The sequence below is a fragment of the Callospermophilus lateralis genome, chromosome 9 (assembly GCF_048772815.1).
Source record: "Callospermophilus lateralis isolate mCalLat2 chromosome 9, mCalLat2.hap1, whole genome shotgun sequence".
NCBI lineage: Eukaryota > Metazoa > Chordata > Mammalia > Rodentia > Sciuridae > Callospermophilus > Callospermophilus lateralis.
In genome coordinates, this window is record NC_135313.1 from 33,424,859 (window position 1) to 33,447,171 (window position 22,313).

The window sequence follows — 22,313 nt, forward strand, 5'->3', positions numbered from 1 at the left end:
TGTGTCCATCTACAACTAAAATAATAACAATATTTTGTGAATATTTGTGAATTTTTCAGTTTTTTTGGATTAGTGGTTTATAGCTTCATTCTACTGTGGGAGAATAAATTCAGTATGTGTGAAAATTGTTAGATCAGTTAAGAACCATGTTGAGTTCTGAGTAACAAAAACTTATATATAAACAGTGGTGTAAACAGTGATGCAGTGGTTTCAGGATGTCATCAGGGACCCAGGTTCCCTTTTTGGACAGTGATCCTCAGCATGTTCTTGTTACTTGCCAAAAGACTCCCTATCTCCAGGCACCCTAGTGTTTTCCAAGCAGGAAGAAGGAAGTGTATTCTTGTCAGCTTAGTCTGTCTCTGATTTAAGATATTCTCTCTGAGCCTTCTCCCAGCAGCTCCCAATTATATCTAGTTGGCCATAATTTTGTCATGTGTCCTCTCCTGTTTGCAAGAGGCCAGAATATCCTTTTTAGCTGTGGACATTTCTGCCCTATATAAGCTTTTGAGGTTCTTGAAAGAATATATTCTCAGAAAACAACTAGCAGTCTGTCACAGGGAACAAGAGTCCACTGTTTGGAGAGAGATGATGGTGGCTGGTACTATAGTGATAGTGGGAGTTTAATGAAAAGTGACTGTATACTTGATGTATTTTGAAGGCAGCAGTCATAGGACTTAATATTGGATTAGCTATAGAAAGGAAAAAGAGGAGAGGAATAAAAGGTGACTCTTAGATTTCTGCCTTGACAATTCAGCAGATGTTAGCATCATTGACTGAGATTAGGAAAAACAGAAGCCAAGGGTATGTTCTGTTTTGTTGGTTTGTTTGGGGGATGGGTGGTAATCTAGAGTTATGTTTTATATACTTTAAATATAAGATGATGGGGCTCATGATATAGCTTAGTAGTAGGTGTGTGCTTATCATGAGTGAGGTCCTGGGTTTAATTCCTAGTATCACATCCCATACCCCAGTTGAGATGACTGTTATATACTTAAGTGGAAATCAATATTCTCTTGAATATCCCAGAGGATACTATTTGGGATCTTTTCCACAACTCACTACCCTCCTCAGAAATATTTCTCTATTTACTTTGGAATTAATTCCTTTTGTCCTTATAGAAACTTCACTTGTATGCGTTGACTTTCCCCATATATCTGTTAAACTTTGTTCACTTAAATTTGTAGATAGAAGAGTATGATGGTGGTAGAAGTATGCTCTGTGTAGATGACAGGCATGCTTCCCTGGAGGATATGTACAGATGGAAGACCTCAGGCTGGATGGCTGGAAATTTCCAAAGAATCTGTCTCTTTCATGGATATAACTTCTTTTGTAATGCTGGGAATTGAAACCAGGAACACTTTATCATGGAGCTACATGCCCAGCACGATTTATTTATTTATTTAGAGACAAGTTCTTGCTGAAGCTGGACTTAAATTTATAATCCTTCTGCCTCAACCTCCCAGTCCCTGGGATTATAGGTGTGCTTCACTGTTCCCAGCTTTTCTGTTCTTTTTTTTAATCCCCTTGTAGTTGTCTGATGTGGAACTATGAGCTTCAACAGGCTCTACTCTGTTTCTCTGTCAAGGTCCAAAAGTCACATAAAATCTCATCTAGGCAGATGGCACTTTTTAAAAATTCTTTTTATATATATATGACCATGGAATGTATTTTGACACATTATACATACATGGAGTATAACTACCCATTCTTATGGTTGTACATGATGTGGAGTTTCACTGGTAGTGTATTCATATATGAATACAGGAAAGTTCTGTCTTTCCCATTCCCATCCCACTCCTTTCCCTTCATTCCCCTTTGTCTAATTCAATGAACTTCTATTCCACCCCCCACACACCCACACCCACCTACTTTATTGTGTGTCAGAGATGGCACTTTCTGTGGAGAACAGTTTATTGACTTTTGGGTGAGTGATTAGGGAAAGATAGTACGGCCAGCAGTGTGTTCTCTGTTAAGCACAGAAAAAGAGAACAATGATGAAGGGCCCAAGTGATCCTTCTGTTCTAAATGCAGCTATTTCATTAAAAATTGAAAACTGCCCCATGATCTGACTTTCTTTGTATATACTGACTTTGAATTTTTACTTCACCTGATTTCTGATGTTTAAAGTTGTAGTTTTCCTGATTTTTTCCATTAAATCAATTCCATATTTTCTGAATTTTCTCGAACTTTCTGGATCCTGAAGTCTCACCTACTAATTTCCAGTATCACCATAGGTTCTTTCCTTTTGAAATAATGCTTTCAGTTAAGGCCCTGAAGCCTTGGAAAGTGGGAGAATGGACACATGTGTGCAGTCCACTGTGCTGCAGCTCCTATGTGGGTTTGTTTTGCTTTTTCTGGCTTCCTAACATGAGTGCCTATAGCATTTCCTCTCACTATAGTTTTACTGAAGCTTTGCATTTACAGAAGTATCAGATGACCATCCAATTAATAATAGAAAGTTAAACAGAGTAAAAGTAGGGGAGAAACTCTTCCCTCCTCCAGAGTTACTCCCTTGAGAAAATGATGTTAGTATTTCAAATCCGTTTACACATTTCCCCATGTTTGTTAGGGGGTAATTCTTGTTTTTTTTTTTTTTTTTGTTGTTGTTGTTGTTGTTTTCAAAAATGAAATCTTGATCACGTCACCCCAACTGGAGTGGGGGCCGAACAGAGCCGCTGCCCGTGCCTGGAAGTGGCCCAGCGACCCGCTGGCATGGCAGTCACGTCACCCCATTTGGAGTAGGGGCAGAGCAGAGCCGCAGCCCGAGCCTGCAAGGTAGACAGACCTGCGACCGACCGGCAGAACAGGCCCAGCGGTCTACTGGTGTGGTAGACACGTCACACCAATTGGGGGAGGGGCAGAGCAGAGCCGCCTCCCGAGCCCGGAACAGGCCCAGCGGCCCGCCGGCGTGGCAGTCACGTCACCCCATTTGGAGTAGGGGCAGAGCAGAGCCGCAGCCCACACCCAGAACAGGCCCAGCGACCTGCCGGCGTGGTAGTCACGACACCCCAATTGGAGTAGGGGCAGAGCAGAGCCGCCGCCCGCACCTGCAAGGTAGGCAGACCTGCGACGGACCGGCAGAACAGGCCCAGGGGTTCGCGGGTATGGTAGACACGTCACACCAATTGGAGTAGGGGCAGAGCAGAGCCGCCGCCCGCGCCTCCAAGGTAGGCAGACCTGCGACCAACCGGCAGAACAGTCCCAGTGGCCCACCAGCGTGGTAGACAGATCACCCCAATTGGAGGAGGAGCACAGCCGCCGCCCGCCCCTGCAAGGAAGACTTTTCAACTATACAAGAGCAATATAAATATATAGGGGGAAAATTTCAAAAACACAACAGTTTCACCAAGCAGAAAGAAACACGAGCAATATGAAAAGACAAGGAAAGAAAGGACCACAAGCAATGCAGGTCAACTCAACTTTAGAAGAGGTAATAGCTGCAGCAGATGGAATGTCAGATAAAGAATTCAGGATATACATGCTGCAGATGATCTGGAGTCTCAAGGAAGACATTAGACAGCAAAATCAGACAATGAAAGATCACTTCGACCACTTCGACAATGTATTACATAAACAAATCCAAGAAGCAAAAGATCAACTATACAGGGAGATAGAGGTAATAAAAAACAAACAAACAGAAATCCTAGAAATGCGGGAAGCAATAAACCAACTTAAAAACTCAATTGAGAATACTACCAGCAGAGTAGAACACTTAGAAGATAGAACATCAGACAATGAAGACAAAGTATTTCAACTTGAGAAGAACATAGACAGCTCAGCAAGACTATTAAGAAACCATGAGCAGAACATCCAAGAAATATGGGATAATATAAAGAGACCAAACTTAAGAGTCATTGGGATAAGGAAGGTATAGAGGTCCAAACCAAAGGAATGAGCAATCTATTCAATGAAATAATACGAGAAAACTTCCCAGACTTGAAGAATGAGACAGAATCCCAAATCCTAGAAGCCTACAGGACGCCGAATGTGCAAAATCATAAGAGATCCACACCTAGACACATTATAATGAAGATGCCCAACATACAGAATAAGGAGAGAATTTTAAAAGCTACAAGAGAAAGAAAGCAGATTACATTTAGGGGTAAACCAATCAGGATAACAGCTGATCTTTCAACACAGACTCTGAAAGCTAGAAGATCCTGGAATAACATATTTCAAACACTGAAAGAAAATGGGTTCCAACCAAGAATCGTGTATCCAGCGAAATTAAGCTTCAGGATGGAAGATGAAATTAAAACCTTCCACGATAAACAAAAGTTAAAAGAATTTGCAGCTAGAAAACCATATCTTCAAAACTTCCTCGGCAAAACATTACAGGAAGAGGAAATGGAAAATAACAATGAAAACCAACAATGGGAGGTAGGACAGTAAAGGGGGGAAAATAATCAAAAAGGAAAACAAACCATGTTTAGTAACATAAATAAACAAATATGGCTGGAAGAACAACCCATATCTCAATAATAACCCTAAATGTTAATGGCTTAAACTCACCAATTAAGAGACACAGGCTAGTAGAATGGATCACAAAACAAGACCCAACAATATGCTGCCTACAGGAGACGCATTTGATAGGAAAAGACATACATAGACTGAAGGTGAAAGGTTGAGAAAAATCATATCACTCATATGGACTTTGGAAACAAGCAGGAGTGTCCATACTCATATCAAATAAAATAGATTTCAAGCCAAAGTAAATCAAAAGGGATAAAGAGGGACACTACATACTGCTCAAGGGAACCATACACCAACAAGACATAACAATCATAAATATATATGCCCCAAACAATGGTGCAGCTATGTTCATCAAGCAAACTCTTCTCAAGTTTAAGAGTCTAATAGACCACCATACAATAATCACGGGAGACTTCAACACACCTCTCTCACTACTGGACAGATCTTCCAAACAAAAGTTGAATAAGGAAACTATAGAACTCAATAACACAATTAATAACCTAGACTTAATTGATATATATAGAATATACCACCCAAGATCAAGCAGTTACACTTTTTTCTCAGCAGCACATGGATCCTTCTCAAAAATAGATCATATATTATGTCACAGGGCAACTCTTAGACAATATAAAGGAGTAGAGATAATACCATGCATCTTATCTGATCATAATGGAATGAAACTGAAAATCAATGATAAAAGATGGAAGGAAAAATCATGCATCACTTGGAGAATGAACAATAGGTTACTGAATGATCAATGGGTTATAGAAGACATCAAGGAGGAAATTAAAAAATTCTTAGAGATAAATGAAAACACAGACACAACATATCGGAATCTATGGGACACATTGAAAGCAGTTCTAAGAGGAAAATTCATTGCTTGGAGTTCATTCCTTAAAGAAAAAACCAACAAATAAATGATCTCATACTTCATCTCAAAATCCTAGAAAAAGAAGAGCAAAACAACAGCAGAAGAAGTGGAAGGCACGAAATAATTAAAATCAGAGCTGAAATTAATGAAATCGAAACAAAAGAAACAATTGAAAAGATTGACAAAACTAAAAGTTGGTTCTTTGAGAAAATAAATAAAATCGACAGACCCTTAGCCACACTAACGAAGAGAAGAAGAGAGAGAAATCAAATTACTAGCATACGGGATGAAAAAGGCAATATCATAACAGACACTTCAGAAATACAGAAGATAATCAGAAACTATTTTGAATCCTTATACTCCAATAAAATAGAAGATAGTGAAGGCATCAATAAATTTCTTAAGTCATATGACCTGCCCAGATTGAGTCAGGAGGATATTGACAACCTAAACAGACCAATATCAATTGAGGAAATAGAAGAAACCATCAAAAGACTACCAACTAAGAAAAGCCCAGGACCGGATGGGTATACAGCAGAGTTTTACAAAACCTTTAAAGAGGAACTAATACCAATACTTTTCAAGCTATTTCAGGAAATAGAAAAAGAGGGAGAACTTCCAAATTCATTCTACGAGGCCAACATCACCCTGATTCCTAAACCAGACAAAGACACTTCAAAGAAAGAAAAGTACAGACCAATATCTCTAATGAACCTAGATGCAAAAATCCTCAATAAAATTCTGGTGAATCGGATACAAAGGCACATCAAAAAAATTGTGCACCATGATCAAGTAGGATTCATCCCTGGGATGCAAGGCTGGTTCAATATACGGAAATCAATAAATGTTATTCACCACATCAATAGTCTTAAAAATAAGAACCATATGATCATCTCGATAGATGCAGAAAAAGCATTCGACAAAGTACAGCATCCCTTTATGTTCGAAACGCTAGAAAAACTAGGGATAACAGGAACTTACCTCAACATTGTAAAAGCAATCTATGCTAAGCCTCAGGCTAGCATCATTCTGAATGGAGAAAAATTGAAGGCATTCCCTCTAAAATCTGGAACAAGACAGGGATGCCCTCTCTAACCACTTCTGTTCAACATATTTCTCGAAACACTGGCCAGAGCAATTAGACAAACGAAAGAAATTAAAGGCATAAAAATAGGAAAAGAAGAACTTAAACTATCACTATTTGCAGATGACATGATTCTATACCTAGCAGACCCAAAAGGGTCTACAAAGAAACTATTGGAGCTAATAAATGAATTCAGCAAAGTGGCAGGATATAAAATCAACCCGTATAAATCAAAGGCATTCCTGTATATCAGCGACAAATCCTCTGAAATGGAAATGAGGACAACCACTCCATTCACAATATCCTCAAAAAAAAAAAAAAAATACTTGGGAATCAACCTAACAAAAGAGGTGCAAGAATTATACAATGAAAACTACAGAACCCTAAAGAGAGAAATAGAAGAAGATCTTAGAAGATGGAAAAATATACCCTGTTCATGGATAGGCAGAACTAACATCATCAAAATGGCGATATTACCAAAAGTTCTCTATAGGTTTAATGCAATGCCAATCAAAATCCCAATGGCATTCCTTATAGAAATAGAGAAAGCAATCATGAAATTCATATGGAAAAATAAAAGACCCAGAATAGCAAAAACAATGCTAAGCAGGAAATGTGAATCAGGCGGTATAGCGATACCAGACTTCAAACTATACTACAGAGCAATAGTAACAAAAACAGCATGGTACTGGTACCAAAACAGGCAGGTGGACCAATGGTACAGAATAGAGGACACAGAAACCAATCCACAAAACTACAACTATCTTATATTTGATAAAGGGGCTAAAAGCATGCAATGGAGGAAGGATAGCATCTTCAACAAATGGTGCTGGGAAAACTGGAAATCCATATGCAACAAAATGAAACTGAATCCCTTTCTCTCGCCATGCACAAAAGTTAACTCAAAATGGATCAAGGAGCTTGATATCAAATCAGAGACACGGCGTCTGATAGAAGAAAAAGTTGGCTACGATCTACATACTGTGGGGTTGGGCTCCAAATTCCTTAATAGGACACCCATAGCACAAGAGTTAATAACTAGAATCAACAAATGGGACTTACTCAAGCTAAAAAGTTTTTTCTCAGCAAAAGAAACAATAAGAGAGGTAAATAGGGAGCCTACATCCTGGGAACAAATCTTTACTCCTCACACTTCAGATAGAGCCCTAATATCCAGAGTATACAAAGAACTAAAAAAATTAGACAATAAGATAACAACCCAATCAACAAATGGGCCAAGGACCTGAACAGACACTTCTCAGAGGAGGACATACAATCAATCAACAAGTACATGAAAAAATGCTCACCATCTCTAGCAGTCAGAGAAATGCAAATCAAAACCACCCTAAGATACCATCTCACTCCAGTAAGATTTGCAGCCAATTTGAAGTCAAACAACAACAAGTGCTGGCGAGGATGTGGGGAAAAGGGTACACTTGTTCATTGTTGGTGGGACTGCAAATTGGTGCAGCCAATCTGGAAAGCAGTATGGAGATTTCTTGGAAAGCTGGGAATGGAACCACCATTTGACCCAGCTATTCCCCTTCTCGGTCTATTCCCTAAAGACCTAAAAAGAGCATGCTACAGGGACACTGCTACATCCATGTTCATAGCAGCACAATTCACAATAGCAAGACTGTGGAACCAACCTAGATGCCCTTCAATAGACGAATGGATAAAAAAAATGTGGCATTTATACACAATGGAGTATTACTCTGCATTAAAAAATGACAAAATCATAGAATTTGGAAGGAAATGGATGGCATTAGAGCAAATTATGCTAAGTGAAGCCAGCCAATCCCTAAAAAACAAATGCCAAATGTCTTCTTTGATATAAGGAGAGTAACTAAGAACAGAGTAGGGACGAAGAGCATGAGAAGAAGATTAACATTAAACAGGGATGAGAGGTGGGAGGGAAAGGGAGGAAGAAGGGAAATTGCATGGAAATGGAAGGAGACCCTCAGGGTTATACAAAATTACATACAAGTGGAAGCAAGGGGAAAGGGAAAAATAATACAAGGGGGAGATATGAACTGCAGTAGAGGGGGTAGAGAGAGAAGAGGGGAGGGGAGGGGAGGGGAGGGGGGATAGTAAAGGATAGGAAAGGCAGTAGGATACAACAGACACTAGTATGGCAATATATAAATCAATGGAAGTGTAACTGATGTGATTCTGCAATCTGTATACGGGGTAAAAATGGGAGTTCATAACCCACTTGAATCAAAGTGTGAAATATGATATATCAAGAACTATGTAATGTTTTGAACAACAAACAATAAAAAAAAGAATACAAATATATACATCAAGAATATACACATACTTACTGCTTTATTTAAACTACTTTAAATGATACAAATAAAAATAAAACTACTTTAAATGATACAAATAAAAAAATGATGCAAAATAAAAATTTTTAAAAAAAGAAATCTTATTTTTCTACTTTATTTTCATAGATGTCTCATTTATTTTCATTTTTTAGTAAATTCAATTAAATTTTTCAGTGTTTAGAAGTTAAACTGTTTTTAAGAGAGATTTTTGGAAATTTAAACAAAAACATTATGAGCAAAATAACAGGTAAGAAGTACTAGATGTATTTTGGGAATTTAAAATTAGACACACTTGACTGGAGGAGAGGGACTCTTGGGGAATGCTGAGGAGCTTGCAGAGGTGGAGTCTGTGTGAGAAGGCAACAAATAGCATAAGTGGGAAACCACTGAAGATGTGAGTGTAAGGTCATGATGTTAACCGCTTACAGTAAAAATCTTAAAATAATCTAAAAGTATTTCTAATGAAAACATCACTCACTGATTGATTTTGTTGACCAGGTATGTAATAAATCTTCCACAGACTAAAGGAGATAACATATAGGATGGTGGTTTGAACTGTCAAGTGTTCTACAGTGATGTCAAGTTTTCCTTGGCCATGTTGACAATGTAGAGGTACATTAGGATGCTTCTAAGGCCACCCAGACTCCCTCAATGCTGTTTTGATTATGTGGTGGAAGAAGTACCTGATGATGACTTAGGACTCACAATCTAGGCTACTAATCATCTGGGTATCTTGGGGAAAAGAACTTCAACTTTCTATTCTTGTGTAAAATAAGGATTAAGACTAGATTATCTCTAAAGTGGCTTCATCTCCAAAAGTTCAATGGTTCTATGATTCTAGAATAGTTCTCACATACCTTGCTTAAGCAACAATTATTTCTTTAGGCACTTTATAGTATTCATGTAATAATGCCAAGATGAGAATCATCAGGAAATGCTATGTCAGTGTACTTTCCTTTCCTCCCTCTCTCCCTCCCTTCCTTCTTCCTCCCTCCCTCCCTCCTTCCTTCCATTCATTCCTTCCTCCCTTTCTCACAGTTCTGGGAATTGAATCCAGGGCTTGAGCATGCTAGGCAAGCACTTTACCACTAAGCTACATCTCCAGTTTTAGAAGATTTTCACAACCTTTTAAAAATCACATGACATTTGTTCTGACAGTTCTATTTTATTTTTACTTTTCTTTCTGTTTAAAGTGGCTGTGCATTATTTTGATTTTACAAAATTATAATACTAAGGAAGCTAGTAGTACATATACATTTATTTGAAAAAGTTTGAAACAGAAGTTATAAGACAAATACTTATTTAGGTTTAAAAATTATTTTATATCTTTAATGACTATTAGAAGAATAAAATGACCTTAACAAATATCCTTTTATTACAAGTAGTTTAAATTAAAACTTCTTCTTTTATAAGGTGGCTTTTTCATCAAAAGAATACTTTCCATCACATTTCAGACCAGAATATATAGAATTGAAACCAAAATATCAGGTGAGTCCTGAGTTAAATCTCAATATCAACTATAGTTAATTACTGGGCTTCTCCAATACTTAATTGATACATATATACTTAATTCATACACGTATACAATACAGGTGTAGAAGTACAAGGTGTATTTCAGGAATTTAGAATTAGACTCACTTATATGTGATTTAAAGATTCCAAAACCATGCTACTCATTAGAAACACCTGTCTTTAATAAAAAGTATTTAATCACAGGTCTCATCTGACTTAATGAATCTCCATCTGGAAATGGAAACTGGGAACCTGCATTTTTCAAGAAACTTCAGGGGATTCTTAGTGTGTCCCACTAGCATTTCTTACTCTGTATCCACCAGCATTTGTAAACCATTATAATATTTACATCCATTAAAATAACCTTGAACTACTAAGTTAAAATAAAACAAATATTAGGGTGATTATTTCAGATTTTGCATTTTTTAATTGTATAATGTAGAAGTTGTATGAAAAGGATTTGAATGAAAAACTTCATTTTGAAGACTTTCAATGATAGAATAGCTTGATCCCCAAACTACAAATTGCTTATTTTTTACACTGAAATTTCACTTTTAGCCCAAGTTTTTGTGTGTTGTTTTCTTTTAACCATTTCTAAATCTAATACATTAGGCATCAAAAAGCAAGAATCCACTGTGACATGTTGAGGATTGGGTTTCATCAGTTTTGAAACTCTCTGACTTAAGGAGATGATATTTGTCCCCAACAAATTCTTTAAACGATATTATGATACTTTTCATAGGATGTCTACTATTTGCTTGCATTCTTAAAAAATTTCCTACATTGCTGATAAACACTTATATGACTAAGACTTAAATCCTGATATTAGCCACTGTTTTACTATCTAAGCAAACACAGCTAACAATGGAAATTCAGTCAGTAAGAAGCTATTTATGGGTGACTATTCCAGGTGCAAAAGCATTTAGATACGAGGTAGTGTCAAAATTAGGAATTTGATATTTTTGCTTTAAAAGCTTTTTTTAATTCAAGTTTTAAAATAATTAGTTTGTAGAAGGTAGGAGGATGAATAGATAAAAAATGGTAGGAGGATGATAGATAAATTGACATTATTCACAGAAAATTGACTAAAAATTTTATTATGAATTCAAAGTAAATGCTACAGAATTTCTTATTTATATTGCAATTTCAGAAATTCAACAAAGGCGGTTTTGATCCTTTTCTAAGGAACATAAACAAGATGTCGGTCAGGAAAAGGAAAGACCAAGATATATACCAGTTTAGAAATGTTTTAAGTCAGGAGGTTATAGAGCATGAAGACCAAGATCCTCCTTACCCAACACGTTCAAAACCTGGAGGATATAGCAGTGTATCCTGGGCCCATGATCCTGATACCATCCCAAAAAAGAATAAGTCAGCTTGTGATCCTACTATCAATGCAATGAAAACTTTGGACCCTAAGAGTAAGCCAGCCCATGATCCTGCTGTCAATACAATGAAGACTTTAGACCCTAATAATAAGTTAAAAGAAAAACTACCAAGTTTAACTTTACCAAGCTTAAGAGAACCACCAATGACTGGAAACATAAATACCTTTTGCCTCTCAAAGTCATTAAATTTTACCCCCCATATAGAAAATTTAAAACAATCAATAGTGCTCAAGTCAATTTTAAGTAAAAATCTGCAAGATCTTTCAGATAAGTTATTTTCTAAACCAGAAATTTGTCTGAACACTGAAGCAATGAAGAAAAGTAGTTCTTCACATCTGTGCATTCAGGACAAACCAGTCAGTGATTTGGAAATAAAAGCATTGGAACCAATTCAAGATTTAAACTGCCAGCTTTCAGAAAAAGACATTTCAAAGTCAAAGTCTCTTTTAAATCAAGTAATTAAAAACATCACCTCAGATTTACTTTCAGAAGGTAAACCAGGAAAATCTCCAGATGTAGAAGACGTTGTCTCAGAGGCTGATGGAATAGATTTTTCAATGAAAAAAAAGAGTTGTTTCAAAAAGAAACATATAACAAGTGAAGTGTCTAGCCCTATGCTGGGTTTCAGTGGAAGTATACACGACTATATTATAAAGCAAATATTCACTGCACCTATCTTTTCACTGTTGGAAAAAAGCATGAAAGAACTGAGTGAGACACAGATGAACCTGCAGGATCAGTTACTCAAATCTTGGGAGACAAAATTGTCTTCCAATATTCTAGTTAACTATGGAGATAAGGATGATGAAATAGAATTGCCACAGCCCAAATCTGTGATAAGCGAGATAATACAAGCATTTCCTATTGATACACTTTTAGAATCTGGGATAATCAAAGTGATGGAACTAGATAAAGAACAACAGGTGGGTGCTTTGGTAGATACAGAGAAATCCTCTTCTGAAGAAACCCTGAGGGATTCCACAGAAGATGATTCAGAAATCAAATGCAAAACACAATTTCTTTCAAGACCCAGTGTTCCCAAAGAAGGCACTTCTTCTATACGTAGAGTTGAATTTGTAGAAGACAGACAAAACATGTTCCTACATGATTCAGAATATCATTCAACACCAGACATAAAAACAGATTTGTCACGTCAGGGGCTTGATGGAGAAGAAAGTGACCTAATGTTTGATTTAGAAAGTTTCAGTAACTTGCTAACAGATAACCTTCGTGAGTCTGATCCACCAATGTTACAATCCTTTTTAAAAAAAGTATTTAATGCTTTTTTCAAATATAATCAGCCTGAAAGAAGACAGCAACCAGAAAAGGAATTAGACAATCTAATTCAACATTCTTTTCCAACTGACCTAGAACACTCTGAAGAAATTCAAGGGGATTCAGATAAAGCAGACAGATTAGACAGAAAAGCTGTTTTGAGTCCAAAGCTACGTGTGTTTCTAGAAGAACTCTCAGAGTCAGAAATTAAAAATTTAAAATCTGAATTGAGTAGACATATACAGCATTATCTTGTAGAAAGACTTTCAGAATCAGGACATATCACCAAGGAGGATTTACCAAAAATCTACCAAAATCTGTATCTGATGAATGAGAAAGAACTGAGAGAACAAAATGCTTTTCCAGGGAAATATTCAGAAACTGTTAAAGAAATCATGTCTTTTGTAAATAAATTTAATCATCAATTCATAGATAAACATTTAGAAATAAAGCTAAGATCTTTTTTAAATGAAATTCTCCAAAACTATTTCCTTACAAACCTTGCAGAGAGCAGTTTATTTAATGAGACAGAATCCATGACTATCCACTCAAACATGTCTTCTCTAAGAACCCAAAGTGCCTCATTATCTCCTCATGATATTTCAAGGGGGAGTTTTGGTAGAAGGCTTGAAATAAACATGAAATATCCCTTAAATCAACCTCTACAAAGCCTACTTAAAGCTTTATCAGAAAATGACTTCTTAAATTTAAAAGATGATTTAAGCAAACAGCTCCAGAGACTTTTTATAGAAAAGCTTTCAAAATTAGGACTAATGACAGAGAGGCAATTAGAGGGGGTAAAGGAGCATGTAAGCTTAAGTGATTCTGATTCAATACCATTAAAATATATAAAAACAGATTTACCCTTCCGAGATGAAAATTACTTTGTGGGGGAGCATTCAGAAAAGCAAAGTAAATATTCAAAACTTGGTCAAAACACTTTACCAAAGGTTTCTGAGGATAAACGTATCAGACCAGAATTGGTCAGAACTGAAGAAAAGGACTATTCTTCTTTGAAAAATTTAAAAGAGAATCCATCAACAATTAGGGAACAGAAAAATTATTTCCCTGGAGAAGGAATTAAAGCAATAAGTTTAATAAAAGTACAGTCTTCCAACAAAAATATCCAGGCTGTTCCATTAAATAAGTCATCAGACAGAGCTACAGATATATTGTTTAAGAAATACAAGAAAGAACATGGTTTCCTGCAATTTCCTCGAGCAGAAAATTGTATTTATACAACAGAGATTCAAGACCCATACAGTTGGGAGGGTAAATCAAAAATAGTTTCATCAAAAGTTTGCTGTGAAAGGACATTGAAATTGAAGCCCTTTGATAGAAAGGAGAACATTAACATTTGCAAATTTACTGCTCAGGAAAAAACAGAAACAGTACTGCCATCGTATTCAAGAATTCCTAGTTGCAAAATGCCAAGGGAAGAGGAAGAATATTTAAATAGATTGGCCTCCCCTTTCTGGCAGAATAACTCTTTATCTCACTTCAATTTAGAGGCTGAAGAACAATCGAAGTTAGACCAGTACTGTCAGAGATTGAAAGGAAACAATAACAACAATAAAAAACATTTAGTAACAGTAACACAAAATGAAAGAGAAATTCAAAATCTTTCTATAAGCCCAAATGAAATTTGCAATGAAAAATATTCCAAGGTCCCCAAACCACAATCCTTTAAATATAAAGAAAATAAGAAAAACTCAAAACCATCCTTCTTCCCAGAAGTATTAAAGAGAGAAAACATAAAGCCCAAGGTTCGAAAAGAAAAAGATCATGCCACCAAACCAAAAAAGTCACTTAACAAGGTAGTTAGGATCCTACCAACCACACTGCCTACCACAAGAAGTCATTTAAGGAAATCTGCGCCAAGGACTTTGCTTCACTGGACTGCACGGAAGACTATACACGTAATAATGTTTTCTCTGTCTTCTACTTCTCTTATTTGTCAAAGTTCTATCAATAACTTCCCTTAAGCCTGAATGCAAGTGTGGGTATAAATTTAATTGCCCCAGGAGATACAGACCTCCAAGCTTAAAAATTCTTCTGGAATTCAAATTATCACCTTGCCTGATTGATAGTCTAACCACAAAATCAGGGGGGACTATTAATATATCTAATACCTTTTTATGAACTAGATAAAGGGCAGCCTCTCTGGGACAGGATTTAGAAAAAGATGTCCTTTCCTCTGGGCGGACCCTCCATCTGGCATAGCCTAGAACCTCTAGGAACCTGCTGCATATTTGCATGGATCAAAATTAGCCAGGGACCTTTGTGCAACAGCCTGCACAACCTTTAGTAGTGGTGGAATACTGTAGAAACATAATTCAGATTTTCTTTTCTGAGAGATTTAACTATAAATGTTTAAGGCTTTTTTCAGATAGCTGAATTTATCTGTAAATAAATGTGATACTCCTTCTATGTGCTAGTTATTCTGCTAAGAACTAGGGATATGCAGAATTTACAATCTGTGGATAATGAATTGAAAATTTTTTACTTCTTTTTTCTTCTTTTACCACCACTCCTCTGCTATATCATATGCTGAGATCTTGAGAATTCAAGTCTATTCTTAGCATTAACATAAAATAATTAGGAAGGTGAATCTGTTACTAGACTGTACAAATGGTTCTAAAGCACTTAAAATTTAGGAATAGAAGGTACTTATTTTAAATTTAGGAACCAATACTTTTCTCAGTATGTATTACAGGCATGACTCATAAATTTAAAAACTCATAAGATCAACAATTGATCTCAAATTGATATTTTGATGTGCAAGATCCTGCCTCTGAATGAGAAAGTAAATATAATTTCAAAATATTTGCTTTGAATTTGTTTTCCACAGTAAATAAAGCAGGTTGTTAGCTTTACAGTGGCAGGGCAAAAATTATATACCTATATATTATATATACCTATAAATAATATATTATATAGCTAAATATTCTATTAGCTATATAGTGGCAGAGTAAATATTCTTATCACTTGTACTCTTAAGTTTGGATTTTTTCTTTTCTATCTAAATTCAATCATTTAATATTGAACAAGCAAATGTGGGGGTGGGTGTGGGGGGTGTGCATATGAAGAAAAGGAAGTTGAAGATAGGCTCATAGTTTTTGGCGAAAAAAAAATTCTGAAGTTCCTTTAGACAAATGGAATCTTTAATACAACTTTTTCAAATGAAAAAAAAAACTGCATTTATGTCAAACACTGTAAGGTCATCTTACAACCCTTAACAGCGGACGAGGGAGTTAGGATTCTCATTCTTGTTATTTCCCTCTGTTAAGCCAAGTGTTTCTTAACTTTAGAATTGATAAGAGGCAATTGTCAGATGATCAGAAAGGTACTCATTTTATTTTCTAAACCCTAGGAATCTTCAAAAGCCTCTAATCAGAAGCAAGATCAGTTAAGCCATAGGAGTTCTCAGAAAAGGAAGCAGTGGTGTGGGTCTCCACGGCCTTCCACTGATCTTTGTAGTTAGTGATCAACTGTGGAGCCAGTTAAGCACTACTCACTAACATAGCAGAAACTCTTAAAAATTGAGCTTGCCTTATTATTCCAGGAAGGTAAGAGGAAGGAGGAAGTTCTCCCTGCCTTCTCCAAACCCAGGCACTGAGGTAAAGTAGATGGAATTGGCCTTCCTCTTCATACCTTCTTTTTTTCTAGATCTTTTTCTGGCTGTCTTAATTCTTAACAGTTCCTCCCAACCTTCCTGACCCCTCAGTTTTATTAGTGCACTCTCCCCATGTCTCCAATCAAAGTAGCCCATTTCTTTGCTGTGGCTCTCTCTGCGAGGTGTCAAGGAATGGACTGCTCAAACTGTCGAGAGAACTAGTTTATACTAAAACTACCCAAAGAGGTACTTATAGATTATTATGTTTTTAACTATAAAATATTTGTTATAGAAAATTTGAAAAAAGAGAATTAACATTTTTCTCTTATTATTTCAGTGTATATCCTTCCAGTTACTTTCTTGAATGTTATACTTGTTTTATTCTCAGAATGTACATTGAAATTTTTATTTGAAATTTTTTATTTTAATGTAAACATTACAACCACATTCTTGCATGCTATCTGTGCTCTCTTTCTCTAGATACACACACACACACACACGTATAAAGACTAAAGATTTATTAAAGTAACCTTTAGAGAATGAAAGGTCAAAGTTTGGATAATGTAAAAAGCTAAATATAAAAGTTAATCATTTATATTTGGGGTTAGGGCAACAAGTTTTGGTGGAAAAAGAATTGCAATGTAGCTGGACAACTTTGCCTAAGAATCTGACCCCTGAGTATAGCTCCCTTAGGCTTTTCTAGTTTTCAGATTCAACTGTTCCATCCCTTTTGAAACAAAATATTTTTTGGAACAGTAAGATTTTTAAAAAGCCTGGTTTCTAAGGTAGCATCTAAGGGAAATCATTGAGTGTAGAGTCTGAATCTGGGGATAGCCCAGGAAGCATTCGGTGCTTTCATTCTCTTTGTCAATATTACAAACTTTAGTCCTTGTAAATTTCAAGTGTACTTTTTAACTTACCAATTTGATGTTTTATTTTAAAATTTAGGATTGTTCAGATAGATTTGAGGATCTACAAGAGCCCTCAATGCAGCATCTTAATAAAACAAAATCAAGAGTAAGACTTTTAGCAAAGAGCCCAGATGATAGCCATATTCAGGCAAAACAAGCTGCAAGACCTTATACTGCTCCAGAGCCTAACAAACGACGAGAATACTACACTGGAAAATTCACAAGTCCTCGAGTGGTTTCATCAGGATTAGCTAATACAAATGATACAACCCCAGATTATGAAATACGTAAAATGCGATCAAAAAAAAGATTAAAAGAGGATATTGAAAAATGTTCGCTCATTTGTGATATTATCCAAATGTTAAAAAGTTCAGAATGATATGTGAGGCCAACAGTCAGAATTATCACTTCTCCATTAACAAAATGGTTTGGAACTCTGTCCTTGTGTGTGATAGAAGTTAGTAACCAAATTCCATCTTGTTAGAACCATTTTGTTACAATTAAAATGAAAAATAAACACATTTGATGTAAACGTGTTTTTGTTTATAAGCCTTAGGGAACCAACCCAGAAGTATATATCTAGTTGATATTCACTAGAAAACTTGTTTCCCAGCTTTCCCCCTTTTTCACAAATATAAAAATATATCACTCCATATTTCTTTGACTTCTCCCAACCTTTGTGACACTCTAAATTATCGCTGTCTACCCAGTTTTCAGATTCTCTTTTTGTAGTGATCTATGTTTAGTCTTTTTGTTATGAACAAATTTTACACATCAGCTTTAGTTATATTCCCTAGACTAAGCAGTTCTCTGAGTCTGTAGAACTTCTACTAATTTAACATCATCTAATAATTGCTTCCCCCCACCTCCAGTCCTGGAGATCAAACCTAAGGCCTTGTGCTCTACCACTGAACTACACCCCCAGCCTTGGTAATATATCTTTTCACACTATAAATAAGGATAATAAAAGCTTTTAATGCTAATTCCTGAGGCATCTCCACCTAGAGTGACTTTCTAAATTGAAAACTCTTGAGTCTTTTTAATTGCACCAAAATTAGGAAATGGCACAACAACATATAATCTAAAAATCAAAGGATTTAAATCAGAGATGTCTGAGAATTAGTTCTATTTCTATAAAGCATAGTCTTCACTGAACTTTACTCCACTTTTGAAAAAACAAAAATGTCAATTTACAGAATTTTTGTCAGTTTTAATCTTTTTACAAGAATTTATAAAGACCTGAGGGTTTAAATAGTATTACCTAGTGGAAAACATAATTCCTGGTCATTCATTCCATGTTATTATCAGGGTGGTAATTTTTTTTTTTTTTTAATGGAAACCAAGAATTTCCTGCAATCCTCAAAGTTGTCAGTACAGATAGTTTGACTTAGGATTTTTTACCTTTATGAAAGTGTGAAACTGATATGCATTCAATAGAAACCATACTTTGAATTTGGAATTTTGATGTTTTCCTGGGTTAGTGGTACACACACCGTCCTCACATGCTGGTAGGCAGAAGCAGTGAGCCATCACTCCTAGTCAGCTACACAGTCATCAGGGGAAGCTATGAACTCTGCACTGTGCTGTTCGGCTAAGCCCTGAGGTTTTGTAGGTTAGATGTCTTAAATGCGTTTTCCACTTGAAGTTATTTTCAATTTTACAATGGATTTATTAGGACAAAACCCTTTAAGACAAGGAGCCATTATATTTGTACCAGTTAGCATGGAACTGAGAAAACACAACTCCAGAACTTTTGGGTAGAAGGAATACAGGAAATTGGTTTTATGAACAATGGAACTAAGGCTAAGAAAAGCTTTAGTGAGGGAACCCAGAGATTAGCAAGAACTGAAAAGTGCTCCCACCTCTGAGCTGAAGGGGAAGCAGGAGAAGGTGAAGTTATCAAAGTCTTAAAGCTGAAAGACAAGATACAGCCATTGCCAGGAAACAGGAATGGGGCACAGGGTGAGAAATACCTTGTTTCTTCCCTGGACACCGGAGAAGGAGGGTGCATGGGAAACATAGTTCTTGGTTAAGTAGAGCAAGAAAGAGTGAAGAAATGGATTTGAGAGCTAATAGGCAATTGATCGATGGTGCTTAAGAGGAAAATCTCTGATCTGGCTTGAAGTAAAGGAGAAATTACTTACTAGATGGAAATCTCAAGTTCCTTTAGCTCATTACAATTTTAATGACAATATTGTGACCCACAAAGAATTAAAAATTTCTTACCATAGAAATCTCTAAAATTGTCAAGTCCTTTTTAAAATTCATACACTTTATTCAAGAAAGAATTTGTTAGATATTAAACATCTATAATACGTCAGACATTTTTGTTAAATACTAGGAGTATCCTAGTATTTAGAATAAGACTATAGTCTTGAAGAGTCCACAGACTGACTAGTCAGAGACATAAACACAGAAGTCATTAAAATAGATTTGTGTTAAGGAAAGCTCTATAGAAGCTTACAGGTGTTTTAACTCAGACGACTATGCTAGCTTGGGTCCTTCAAAAAGCAGGCATCAAGATAAAGTTAGACATTATGCTGCAGTCAAACTAATGGCCCCCAAACCTGTCCGTATCCTAATTCCAGAAGGGGATTTTGCAACTATAATTAAGGGTCCTGAGGTGGGAAAATTCTCCCGGATTACTTGGCATAAGGGTCAATCAGAGGCGATGTGGCCACAGAAGTAGAAGTTGAAGTCATGCTGTGTCATGAGGCAAAGGAAATCAGGAACGCTGAAAGGTAAGAGATTCTCCTTTAGAGGTTCCAGAAAGAATGTAGCCCTGTCAACCCATTTTAAACTTAAGGCCTCCAGAACTTTAAGATAACAAATTGTGTTAAGCAATTAAATCTGTGGTAATTTGTCAGAGCAGCAGTAAGAGACATGAAAAAGATTTTTTTGGAGGAGAGTGGGGAGCCTTTGAGGAAAAATGAGGAGACTGGGAGATCTGTCAGTCATGGAGTAGGTCTGACCACTGTGAAAGAGGGAAGAACACAGGGTAGACCAGGAAATGTCAGAACGCAGTGTCACTATGTTAATTCCAGCACATCTGATGGAGAGTCCCCTAGCCAAAGCCACTCATCACAAAATGCTTTTGTCTACTAGGAAAGTTGGTTTAGTCAGCTTTTTCACTGCTGTGACTAAAAGACCAACCAGAATACCTGTAGAGGAAGAAAAGTTTATCTGGGGGCTTATGGTTTCAGAGGTCTAGCAGACTCCATTCCTTGGGGCTCCAGGTGAGGCAGGATATCATGGCAGAGGGAAGCGACTCAAGTCATGATCAGGAAGCAGAGAGAGCTATTCTTGCCAGATACAAATATATACCTGAAAGCCATGCCCCCAGTGCTTCACCACCTCCAGCCACACTCCATTTGCCTTCAGCTACCACTCAATTAATCCCATCAGGAGACTAATTTGATGACTGGTTAAGGACCTCATAACATTTCTTGTCTGAATCTTCTTTCATTGTCTCACATGTGAGCTTTTGGTGAATACCTTACATCCAAACCATAACAAAAAGGTCTGACTTACTATCCTGGCTGCCAGGAGTAAGGACTGGAGTGAGGAAAGTATAGTAGGAAGAATTATATCATCCTAAAGATGACAACACAGTAAACACCAGAACCTATGAATATGTGAGGTTGTACAAGTAAGGGGAATCAAAGTTGCTTATCTCTGACTATGTGGCAGGGAAATTACCTTGTATTATTTGGCTATGACCAGTATAAATCACTAGGGTGTTTAGAAAGAAAAATGTCTGGGCATGGTGATGCATTCCTATAATCCCAGCAACTTGGGAGGCTAAGGCAGGAGGATCAAAAGTTCAAAGACAGTGTCAGCAACCTAGTGAGGCCCTAAGCAACTTAATGAAACCCTGTTTCAAAATAAAAAATAAAAGGGTTCAGGATGTGGCTCAATGGTTAAGTGACCCTGGGTTAAATACCTGGTACAAAAAAAAAAAAAATTGAATGGGAAGAAAGCCAGCAAAATGACAGTATGAAGACTCTTCTCAATGGGGATGACGTGGGGGAAAAGGTACACTCATACATTGCTGGTGGGACTGCAAATTGGTGCAACCAATATGGAAAGCAATATGGAGATTTCTTGGAGAACTGGGAATGGAACCACCATTTGATCCAGCTATCTCATGCCTTGGTCTATACCCAAAGGACTTAAAAACACCATACTACAGGGACACAACCACATCAAAGTTTATAGCAGCACAGTTCACAATAGCCAAACTGTGGGACCAATCTAGATGCCCTTCAGTAGATGAATGGATTAAAAAATGTGGCATATATACACAATGGAATATTACTGAGCATTAAAAGAGAATAAAATCATGGCATTTGCAGGTAAATGGATGGAGTTGGAGAAGATAATGCTAAGTGAAGTTTGCCAATCTCCAAAAACAAATGCCGAATGTTTTCTCTGATATAAGAAGGCTGACTCATAGTGGGATAGAGAGGGGGAGCATGGGAGGAACAGATGAACTCTAGATAGGGCAAAGGGGTGGGAGGGGAAGGGAGGGGTCAGGGGGTTAGCAATGATGATGGAATGTGATGGACATCATTATCCAAAGTACATGTATGAAGACATGAATTGGTGAATATACTTTATATACAACCAGAGGTATGAAAAATTGTGCTCTATATATGTAATTTATGAAAAAAAAGACTCTTCTCAACATTGCTGACTTTGAAGTTGGACAATAAGCTGAGGTGGGCTATAAGCTGAGGAATATGGATAACTCTAAATGCAGGAGACAGCAGGGTAAAATGGATCCTCCTACAAGCCTCCAGAAAGAATGCAGCCTGCCCATACCTCAGATTTACCTGAGACCCAAATTATAGAAC

At 36.7% G+C, this 22,313-nt stretch overlaps 1 protein-coding gene across 1 annotated transcript in view; it reads left to right on the top strand.

Moving 5' to 3' along the window:
• The window catches only part of Catspert (catsper channel auxiliary subunit tau), a 165,073-nt gene extending 147,289 nt beyond the window's left edge, over positions 1-17,784 (top strand). Inside the window, 4 exon segments of the mRNA XM_076866836.1 lie at positions 10,169-10,243; positions 11,391-14,849; positions 17,495-17,755; positions 17,758-17,784. Coding sequence (XP_076722951.1) covers positions 10,169-10,243; positions 11,391-14,849; positions 17,495-17,755; positions 17,758-17,784 — 3,822 coding nt within the window.
• The last annotated feature ends 4,529 nt before the right edge of the window (positions 17,785-22,313 follow it).